At 35.4% G+C, this 11,352-nt stretch overlaps 1 protein-coding gene across 1 annotated transcript in view; it reads left to right on the forward strand.

Annotated features, from left to right (window-relative positions):
• The first annotated feature begins 7,229 nt into the window (after positions 1–7,229).
• IL1R1 (interleukin 1 receptor type 1) overlaps positions 7,230–11,352 on the forward strand; it is a 17,351-nt gene continuing 13,228 nt past the window's right edge. The window contains exons 1-3 of the mRNA XM_044669313.1: positions 7,230–7,290; positions 8,407–8,641; positions 10,581–10,770. Coding sequence (XP_044525248.1) covers positions 7,230–7,290; positions 8,407–8,641; positions 10,581–10,770 — 486 coding nt within the window. The remainder of the gene's footprint in view (positions 7,291–8,406; positions 8,642–10,580; positions 10,771–11,352) is intronic.

The following is an 11,352-nucleotide window of genomic DNA, read 5'->3' on the forward strand; positions in this document are numbered from 1 at the left end:
CGCTCTAGTATTTTTGCTAAGAAGACCTCAAATGAAGTTATGAAAAGTCAGTACAATTGAATATAAGAATGAATTAGGAAGGAGAAGGACTACTTGTTCTTGAAAATCTCATTCTTCATGGACCTTGGACACTAGAAGACTGCCCTGATTCTGCATTCCCATCAGCATTTTTGCTATTACTATTTCAGATGATAAGATCAAAGATCTGGAGCTGAAAGAGAACTTATAGGCCATGCAGCCTAACCCACTCATTTCTCAGATGCAGAAACTGAGGCCCTAGAAGAATAAGTGACTTTCCCAAGGTTATGTAGGTAGCATCTCCAGAGGCAGCATTCTTTCTCTTGTGTTTTTTAGATTTGTGGTGTTGGATCAGCCTGGAGTGTCCCAATTATCATTGCCTTTAGAATCTCAAAAGTGAATTCTTTATCAGTGTAGGAAATGACTCTTAGCTATTCTGAATTCCCTATGGTCACAGTGACAGGAAGTGTCCATAGCCATCCATAAGTTCCTAGAGGGGGTCTCATGTAATTTCATACAACCTAGATCACAAGTGTTTGACCCAAATCAAATAACATTATGAGGTGAGAATTTAGTCTTTGGGCTAATTTAGATAAAACAACCATCTAAAACCTCATTTTGGTACTTTATTTAGCTTTCTGTTTTCACTCTGTGTGTGTGTGTGTGTGTGTGTGTGTGTGTGTGTGTGTGTGTGTGTGTGTAATTATGTCTCACCCTCTTCTATCTAAGATCTAACTCTTGAAAATAATGGAAATCAGGGGGTGCTTAGTTTATTTCATAAAGCCATAGGGGGGAGGAATGCAATATGAGTGATTAAATTCGAAATGATATTAGAAGGAGAAAATAAAAAAAAATGGATTGTTTTTTTCTTTAATATAAAATCAGAGAGCCAGAGTATACTCTAAAATACAGTAAGCTAGTTGTTAATCCTAGACTAATGGCTGCTTTGTTTAATTATCTGAATATGATACACTGGAAAAAAGTTCAGTAGAAACAATAGTTTGACATATCATTTGAAGGCTAGTCTGAATTAACAAAATATCTGAATCGAAGATTTATTAAATGCATGCTCCTTAATACATTCTGTCTTGACTGAGACTCATAAAGTAATTATCCTTCCACTTCTGTTCGGAGTGATGGTTAAGGGACATTGGAGCTTGTGATTTGGAAAATCGACATACGAATTTTTGGCCCTCCTTTTACACCAGAGAAGAAGTCTGATTTTTTTTCCTTTTATGGGGTGTATATAGTCCTTTATTATAGATTTTGGATTAAATATACATTTCTGAGTTTCTAAGTCTTTTCTGTGTCATCTGCTGACTTCTTTCCTTGTCATTTGCAGTTTTCACATCCTTCCCAAAAAATTCCCATTGAATTTTTTACGCCAATCCACAATATGTTGAAACCATGATGTGGAAAGTCAGAAGGAGAAAGGGATAACTGTATGGCCAGTTTAGAGACCTGCCATAATGGACAGATCTTCATATGAGTGATTAGCATATAAATTGCTTGAAATGCTTAAATAGTTTGCCTTCTTAAGTGAATTAAATTCTACAAACAGGAAAACAAAATCTCAAACACTTCAATTTCTGTTCAAATGCTTATAAAATAAAAATAATGAAGGTTTCACTGTGATTAAAAGATTGAGGCAGTTATTATCAGGCTGTTAAGTATTTGTGGCTATAAATAAACATTTTTTTAAATTTTTATTTATTTCTTTATTTTTTTATTTTGAATATTTTCCCATAGTTACATATTTCATGTTCTTTCCCTCTCCCTCAAACCCCCCTAACTTCTCTTAGCCAATGCGCAATTCCACTGAGTTTTACATGTATCATTGATCAAGACCTAATTCAATATTATTGATAGTTGGACTAGAATTATCATTTAGTGTCTACATCCCGAATAATATCCCCATCAGTCCATGTGTTCAAGCAGTTTCTTTTCTTCTGTGTTTGGCCTCCTACAGTTCTACCTCTGAACGTGGCTAGTTTTCTTTCTCATAAGACCCTCAGCCTTGCTCTGGATCCTTGCAGTGCTGCTAGTAGAGAAGTCCATTATGTTCGATTATGCCACAGTGTATCAGCCTCTGTGTATATGATTCTCCTGGACCTGCTCCTTTCACTCTGCATCAATTCCTGGAGGTCATTCCAGTTCACATGGAATTCCTCCAGTTCTTTATTCCTTTGAGCACAATAGTATTCCATCACCAACAGATACCACAATTTGTTCAGTCATTCCTCAATCGAAGGGCATTCTCACATTTTCCAATTTTTTGCCACCACAAAGAGCACAACTATAAATATTTTTGTACAAGTCTTTTTCCTTATTATCTCTTTGGAGTATAAATCAAGTAGTGCTATGGCTGGATCAAAAGGCAGATAGTCTTTTAAAGCCCTTTCAGCATAGTTCCAAATTGCCATCCAGAATGGTTGAATCAGTTCACAACTCCATCAGCAATGCATTAAGGTCCCAATTTTGCCACATCCCCTCCAACCTTCATTACTCTCCCAGTTATCATTTTAGCCAATCTGCTAGGTGTGAGGCGATACCTCAGAGTTGCTTTGATTTGCATTTCTCTAATTATTAGAGATTTATAACACTTTCTCATGTGCTTATTGATAGTTTTGATTTCTTTATCTGAAAATTGCCTATTCATGTCCCTTGCCCATTTATCAATTGGGGGTGGCTTGATTTTTTTTGTACAATTGATTTAGCTCCTTGTATATTTGAGTAATTAGACTTTTGAGTTTTTTGTTACTAAGATTTTTTTCTCAATTTGTTGCTTCTCTTCTAATTTTGGTAGCATTAGTTTTGTCTGTACAAAAACTTTTTAGTTTAATGTAGTCAAAATTATTTATTTTACATTTTGTGATTTTTTTCTAACTCTTGCTTGGTTTTAAAATTATTATTTTTATTGCATTATAATCTGAAAAGGTTACATTTATTATTTCTGCTCTTTTGCATTTTTTTGCCATGTTTCTATGTCTTAGTATATAGTTAATCTTTGTGAATGTACCATGTGCAGCTGAAAGGAAGGTGTATTCCTTTTTGTCCCCATTTATTTTTCTCTTCATATCTATTAAATCTAATTTTAATAGGATTTCTTTAACCTCTCTTATTTCTTTCTAATTTATTTTTTAGTTTGATTTATCTAGATCTGATAGAGGATATTTAGCTATCCCACTAGTATAATTTTACTATCTATTTCCTCCTTGAGCTCTGCCATTTTCTCCTTTAGAAATTTGGATGCTATACCATTTGGTGCATACATATTGAATGCTGTTATTTTCTCATTGTCTATACTGCCTTTCATCAGGATGTAATTGCCTTCCCTATCTCTTTTAATGAGACCTATTTTTACTTTGGCTTCATCAGAAATCATGATCTCCACTCCTGCCTTCTTTTTCTCAGTTGAAGCCCAAAAGATTTTGCTCCATCCATTGACCTTAACTTTGTGCATGTCTACCTGCCTCATGTGTGTTTCTTGTAGACAACGCATGGTAGGATTTTGTTTTCTAATTCATTCTGCTATTTGTTTCTGTTTTATGGGCGAATTCATCCCATTCACATTCATGATTATAATTATCAGCTGTGTATTCCCTAATATTTTGGTATCCTCTCCTACTTCTACCCCTTTTTCTTATGCTATTTCCTTTTAAACCAGTGGTTTGTTTTAAATCTGTCCCCCTTGTCTCCTCCCTTTGTTTACTACCCTTTCCACTCCCTCCCTTTCCCTTTTATTATTTTTAAGAACTAATGAATTCTCTCCCCCGTTTCTTCCCCTACCTTAATGAACTCCCCACCCCACTGCCCTCCTTGGTTTATCCCTTTTGACTTCATGCATAGGGTTTGATAGAATTTGATATCTCAATGGATCTAGCTACTCTTCCCTCTCAGGATTAATTTTGCTGAGAGTAAGATTTAGATTTTTCCTATTAACACTCTCTTCCTCTTCTTCTTATAATAGTATTCCTCCCCTCCCCTTCCCATGCCCTCTTTATGAGGTATAGATTATCCTGTTTTTCTTATTCCTTCAAGTTACTCTTGGTGCCATCTTCTATCCCTAGCCCCTACTTTTCCATATCATCTTAGATCATTTAGTACACCAACTTCTCCTTATGACTAATTCTTCTAATTACTATAATAGTGAGTACAATTTTTAAGAATTACACATAATATTTCTTCATATAGGAACACAAATAATTTGATCTTATTGAAGCCCTTGAAGAAGGAAATTTAAGGATAAGAGTTTTGTTTCTTTCCTCTCTCTTCCTTATTTATGTTTTCATGTTTCTCTTGTTTTATTTGTGGTTGGATATCAAACTTTCCATTTAGTCCTGGACTTTTCTGTGCAAATACTTAGAAATCTTCTATTTTGTTGAATGCCCATACTTTCCCTGGAAGTATATAGGCAGTTTTGATGGGTAGGTGATCCTTGGTTGTAGATCCAATTCTCTTGCCTTTCTGAATATCATGTTCCAAGCCTTGCGGTCTGGTAGTGTAGAGGCTGCCACATCCTATGTAATCCTGATTGGTGTTCCTTGATATCTGAATTGTCTCTTTCTGGCTTCTTGTAATATTTTCTCCTTAACTTGGATGCTTTTGAATTTGGCTATTACATTCCTGGGGGTTGTTTTGTGAGGGTTTAGTGTAGAGCAGTGGTTAGCAACCTTTTTGGCCATGAGAGCCATAAATGCCACATTTTTAAAAATGTAATTTCGTGAGAGCAGTACAGTGCTCACAGTGCATGCTCCTGTAAAAGAGTCTGAAAAAAAATTGACTTTATGGCTCCTACCGAAAGAGCCATACTTTGCCGACCCCTGGTGTAGAGGATGTTCTATGGGCTTTTTCAATGTCTATTTTGCCTTCTTGTTTCAGGACATCGGGGCAGTTTTCTTGGATAATTTCTTGTAGTATGATATCTAGATTTCTATTTGTCTCTGATTTTTCCAGAAGACCAATAATTCTCAGGTTGTCTCTTCTAGACCTGTTGACATTTCATGTTTCCTTCTATTTTGTTAGTCTTTTGACTTTGCTTAATTAATTCTTGCTGTCTTGTGAGATCATTGGTTTCTACTTACTCAGTTCTAGCCTTTAAAGACTGATTTTTGGCTATAATCTTTTGATTTTCCTTTTCCATATGGTCTATCTGGCTCTTCATGGCTTCCAGCTAGTCATTTCTGGTCTTCAATTTGCTTATCATTTCATTTGATTTCTGAACCTCAATTTCCAATTGCAAAATTCTCTCTTTTAAACTGTTATTTTCTTGCCATATCTCTTCCATCTTTCTCATGATCTTAGATTTGAACTCTTCAAGATCTTGTGACCAATTTTCAATTTTTTAGGAAGGTTTGGATGTCTTTAATTGTTTGTCCTCCTCTGTTTTCTGGTTTTTTTTTCTGTTCAAAATTTGTCAAGTGTTAGAGCTTTTTTCTTGATCTTTTTGTTGGTTATTTCTTGGGCCTTGCTTGGAATCATTATTGTTTCTCAGCCAGAAGTCTGAGTAAGGCAGGCAGACTCTCTTTGTATGGAGTTAAGGAGTAGTTTTTGCCTGAGGCTACTTTGTGAGTCTCCTGGCTTCCACTGTCTGCTAGACCTCTGCTGTCCACGGCCCCTCTTAGCCTCTCTCCTATGCCCAAGGTCTTTGCTGTAAGGGGGAAAAGGGGGCTTTATGGGTTTAATATATTAAAAGGTGGTCGCCAGGGGAAATTTCCCCAGTTAAGGAATAATCTTAAGTCAAAATTGACTTATGGAGGTTTATTTATTTACAATTAGGAAGGTTGAAGGTAGGGAAATTGAGAAAGAGAAATTTTGGCCTGGACCAGAGGCCCGGACCTGGTAAGAATTTAGAGGCCCAGCAGTTGGGGCACAAAGGTTAATTAAACAAGGTTTCTAGCCACAAGGCCCTTTATAATTAGAGAGGCAAGAGAGGCCTCCCTGAGGGTAGAGCCTCCAGAAACCTCAAGGGAAGAGAAAGAGAGTCAGCCTAACTTACCCATGTGACAATTCAAATGGAAGCAGTCAGAGGTCCCACCAGAGTCTTAGCATTCCAACAGTCCTCCATGAACCAGAAGAGGTCCTCACTAGATGCTGTCTTCCACCCAAGACCCCAGCTGACTGAGGACCTTCTCCTTTTAAAGGGGTCACTTATGCGTCACTTTCTGTTCCTCCCTCCTAATTTTCATGTCCAATCACAATAGACAATTCTCATAAGACCTCCTAGGGGGCGGGTCAGTTGACTCTAGCACACTTGGGTTATGGACCTCCCAGAATTAGAGGTGTTCTCACCTTTGGTGATTAAATCTAAAGATGGGCAGTGTAGACTTAATCTAATTATCACAGTGCTCTCCAGCCTCCTGGGTTCTCTAGTCTAGCTGTTTTCAGGGTCAAGCCCCTGTGGTCCTAGTCAGCTGCCTAGAGCCCGGAAATTGGCCCAATTTTGCTCCTCCACCTGAGGCTTTGCACTGAACTGCTTCCACTCTCTGCTGCCTCTCACAACCCCACTCTCATGCCCAAGGTCTGAGCTCTCCAATGTCCTGGGATTTCAAGTTGTGTTGCTCTCAGGGGCAAGCTCCTTATGGTTCCAGTTAGCTGCAAAGAAGTTAGATTTTGTGCCCCCATTTGCTCTAACTCTGGTGTGCAGTCTCTGACTCTGGTACTCTGTGTGGGGTGGGGGAGGGTTGATCAACTCACGTTTTGATGGGAGCTATCCCCCACCCTTATAGCGTGGAAGTGCCCAAATCCCACATACTTCGATATTGCACGCTATTGTGGGGTCCCTTCTTTCATTCGAATTTTTTTTTTTTTTTTTGTCCTTTGGAGGTATGCTGTATGAGTTGGTTAGGAGAGTAAAGTGCCCTGCTTCTACTCTACAGCCATCTTAATCTGGAAGTCTTTATAAATAAATATTTAGACAAGCTTTAGCCCAAATTTCTCATACCATTGTGGTTTATATTGAAGATTAGTCCCCTATTCTTTTCAGCAGCCCCAGAAATAGAAAGCCCAATCTCTCCTTTGCTGTGTTATAAGCTTCTCTTGAGTTTGTCATAAGATTGAGAGTTTCAAGGGATCTTAGATGAAAGCTCCCAAATATTCCTATATTTTGCTTAGCGTGGAATGAGTGAATAATTGAGTGAATAAAAGCTTGTTTTTTAAAGAAATTTTGCAGAAGCAGTAATGTTTTCTTATTTTTTTCTTTATAGGAAAGTATGATGACTTTGTTTTGGTATGCTAGCTTCATAATTATACTGATTTCTCCTCTTAAAGCTGGTAAGTTATATAATTTTTATGTGTATTCTACAAAAACAAAACAAAACAAAATGCTTTTATATGTTTCAGAAACAAAAAATTCTTATTAGCTGAGGAAGCTGCTTTATGGTGTGTTGATTCTGTTTAAACAAAAGGATGATTAACATACACAGATTTTTAAAAGCTAAGAAAAATAATATTATAGGGTTGTACTTTCAACTTAGGGCATTTAGGTGGTAAAGTAGATAGAGCAATGGCCTTGGAATTGGAAGACTCATTACCATTACTTCAAATTCAGTCTAACTAGCTGTGTAACTCTGGGCATGTCATTTCAGATGAGCTAGAGAAGGAAAAAAAGAAAGTGAAATATAGTCTGTTTTGTTCTTTTTTCAGACTCCATAAGTTCTTCCTCTGGAGGAGGATGAGATTTCTCATCATGAGTCTCTAGGATTTTCTTAGATCACTATATTGTTGAGAATAACTAGGTCATTCACAGTGTTCATCAAAAAGTTTTGCTGTTATGGTGTATAATGTTCTGGTTCTGCTCATTTCACTTTGTATCAGTTCATGTAACTCTCTTCCGGGTTTTCCAAAATCATCCTGATAAGCTGTCTTTAATGGAGATTAATCATTTCATCTTTAAGGTAAAAGGAGGCTGTGATTGAGCAATGACTTTACTCAAACATTAACTGGAAAATTAATAATATGAGCATGTTCTTTTCCATTTTGAACCTCCATTTCCATATCTAGAAAATGAAGATTTTAGATTAAATTATTACTAAGCACTCTTCCACATCTTAAAGAACTTTTTTTTTTGCTGATTATTTGCTGATTATTTTGTTGATTATATTGCATTTAATAGTGGTGTTTTTTTAAGTTAGTGAATAGGATTTCGATTTAGACATAGAAGGTACCTTAGAGATCACAAAATCTATTTTTTTAATTTTACAAATGAGGAAACTGAGGACTAGGGAGGTTACGTGATTCATTTAGTGTCAAATGTCTGAGTGACATTCAAATTCAGTTGTTCTTGATTCTAACTCCTATACTCTGCCTGCTTTACTATGCTTTTTAAAATTTTAAACATTGAAGGATATTATTTATAATTATATATTCTTTCTTTTTATTTTTTAAAAGATAATTGTGTGGAGGTTAAAGGACAACTAATCCTAGTTATTTTTGAGGATGAACTCGATGTTCGTCAGTGTAGTCAAAGAGTATTTGGCTCTCACAGTAATCGAAGTTGGTATAGAAGTGATGGTAAGACACTCATCTCAATGGATCAGAACTCTAGGGTTCACCAGTACAGAGAGATGCTTTGGTTTGCTCCAGCTGCTGAAGAGGATACAGGATATTATTACTGTATTGAAAGGTAAGAAGTTTTTTTTTTGTTGTTGTTGTTGTTTTTCCACTGAATGATGCTAATAATATAGGGTGGGCTCTGGCAAAGATTTTTTTTTTTTGCAAAACTTCATTTTGATCAAAAACTCTATTAGGGAAAGTGAGGTCACTCAATGGAAAGGGAGCCAAACCTGGAGATGGGAAGTACTGGGTTCAAATGTGGCCTCAGATACTTCCTAGCTGTGGGACCTTGGGCAAATCACTTGATTGGTATTACCTAGCCCTTACTGAAACTCTGCCTTTGAACTGATGCTTAGTATTGATTCTGACAGAAGGTAAAGGTTGAAAAAAATTGTATTATAAAATTCATGGGTACATGGGAAGCATATCATATATATTTATAAATAATAGACATGTTATATTTAACATATGATAAAAAATATATCATTATTTAGTGATATAAATTAAAATGAATAAGAAATAAAAAATTTTATCTTACCCTACTTTCAAAAATACTGTTTCTTCCAAGGTAATCAAAATTCTCACTTCTTTGAAAGAGCTCAATAAATGAGGTCCAGGATAGTTTTAAAGGCCTTGTTATAAATGCACAATTGGTTAATATTAGTGCTCTTGATTATCTACAACAACAAACTAAGGAAATTCCATATACTTCAGAACCCTCATCTGAAACACATTTGTATATGTATTCTTATTTGGTACTTGTGTCATTTCATTGATATCTAATGGATATCTAATATCCATATCTAATGGAGTACCAGAAGGACAGATGGGAAAATTCATAAAGCAGCTAAATAAGAGGGAGGTTATAAACTAGATATTAGGGGTTTTGATAGGATTTTGATATGAGTTTTCATAAAAATGTTCCATTGAAGATACTCCTTCCCCCACCATTTTTTGAGTAATGCTGGGATTTTGTTTTTTGCTGATAATAATGTTCATATTTTTGAGGACCTTCTCAAAGTAACATGGCACAAAACCCCAAATCACATTTTAAATAATTGTCCAATGTAAAATGACAGTGGGCAGTGAACAACATTTAAATCTCCAATTTTTTGGTTAAGTTTTAGCATGTCCTTTCTTATGTTGATTAAATAGGAGATTGAAATAATTTGATTTCTAGTTATTTTTGTGCACTAAAGGCATACCTTTAAAATATAGATTTTTGATAACACAACACAATTTTTTGGGGGGAGGGGCAGCTGTAGGACACAGTCTTAAAAAAAGGGAAGATTTTATATGAATTATAGGAAAGTATGGGTATAATCTATATCAGACTATTCACTGCCTCAAATGGGGGAATAGTAGTGGAGGAGAAAATCTGAATTCTAAAGTGTCTGACAACAATTGTCAATAATTGTTTCTACATATAACTAAAAAAAATTTTAAAAACTAGAAAAAAGGGGAAGATCTTATAAAAATACAGGACTTAAATGAAATGTACTAACCCCTTAAGTGATTTAGAGAATAACTCTCATAACGCTCTCTTCTTTATGTCTTTGCCATAAAGAAAGTTTCTAAGGATTTGGAGTGAACTTCATGCTACCTTTCCTGGAAATTTTTCCTTTTCACAAAAAAAAAAAATCAGAATCAGTAGATGAAGCTGTATATGCTTAAACATGTTTGAACTATGATAGTAACCCCTGGGATTCCTGGCATTACAGTTCTTGGGGGCATTCCATTTAACCCATCACTAAAGATGATATCTTTCCACCAGTTTTGACAGCATTATTTTTCAGATATTCTAGGAAAACATGATACCTCACAATTTCTTTCTGCCCATGCCTGATGAGTAGGGAAAACACCAAACTCCCTCGCTTTTTTGCCTGGGGCAGGGACCCTGCTACATCAAGCTCACTGGTGAAACTGATGGTACATACCCATAGTAAATTGGGAAAAAGTGAATAACACTTGTAAAAGGATTCAATCCAACCATTTTATTTTCATTGTAGAAATTCTACCCATTGCCACAAAGAGAGATTCACGATAAACATTTTGAAGAAAAATCCTGGAACATGTCATAATGAACAAAATGATTATAGACAAAGATTACCTCTGGGACCAGGTGGCTTCATTGTGTGTCCCCATTTGGATATTTTTAAAGATGAAAATAATAATCTACCTAAAGTACAGTGGTACAAGGTAAATTCCTTCTTCAAGTAGTATTATTACCTATTCCCCCTCCCTCAAATGAGTAGAACAATTTGGTAAAAGAAAACTGATTCACTGAAAGTGGACAAAGTGGTAACTTTGTAAGATTTTTATAGTATTATTGGTATTATATATTTACAGATGTTTAATTTATTTTTATGTATTTATATACATTTATAATTTATATAATTTATATTAATTTATATATATTTAATTTATAGTATTATTGTGCTATGGGATGACACTTCTGAGAAAATCTCTATGGAAACTCAAATTAAATGGGAGCATAAAATTTCGACTTGGGAATTCAATCGAAGTATTTGAACTTTTTCTCATTAGGCTCATACTTTTTTGTTTTTGTTTTTTTGTAGCACATTTTTAAATTTTATATTATATTGTTATTATTATATTATTGTTTTATATTATAATTGGTAAATTTGCTATGTTGTACATTGTTTACTTTATCTCAAATTGTGGTCTTGAATTCACTTGCTTCCTTGCATATGCAGCTTAAGAGTCTTGCCTGGGAAAAGGAAAGCCTAAAATAACATATGCTGAGTTCCTTTGAGGGCT

This window comes from Gracilinanus agilis, chromosome 3, assembly GCF_016433145.1.
Source record: "Gracilinanus agilis isolate LMUSP501 chromosome 3, AgileGrace, whole genome shotgun sequence".
Lineage (NCBI taxonomy): Eukaryota > Metazoa > Chordata > Mammalia > Didelphimorphia > Didelphidae > Gracilinanus > Gracilinanus agilis.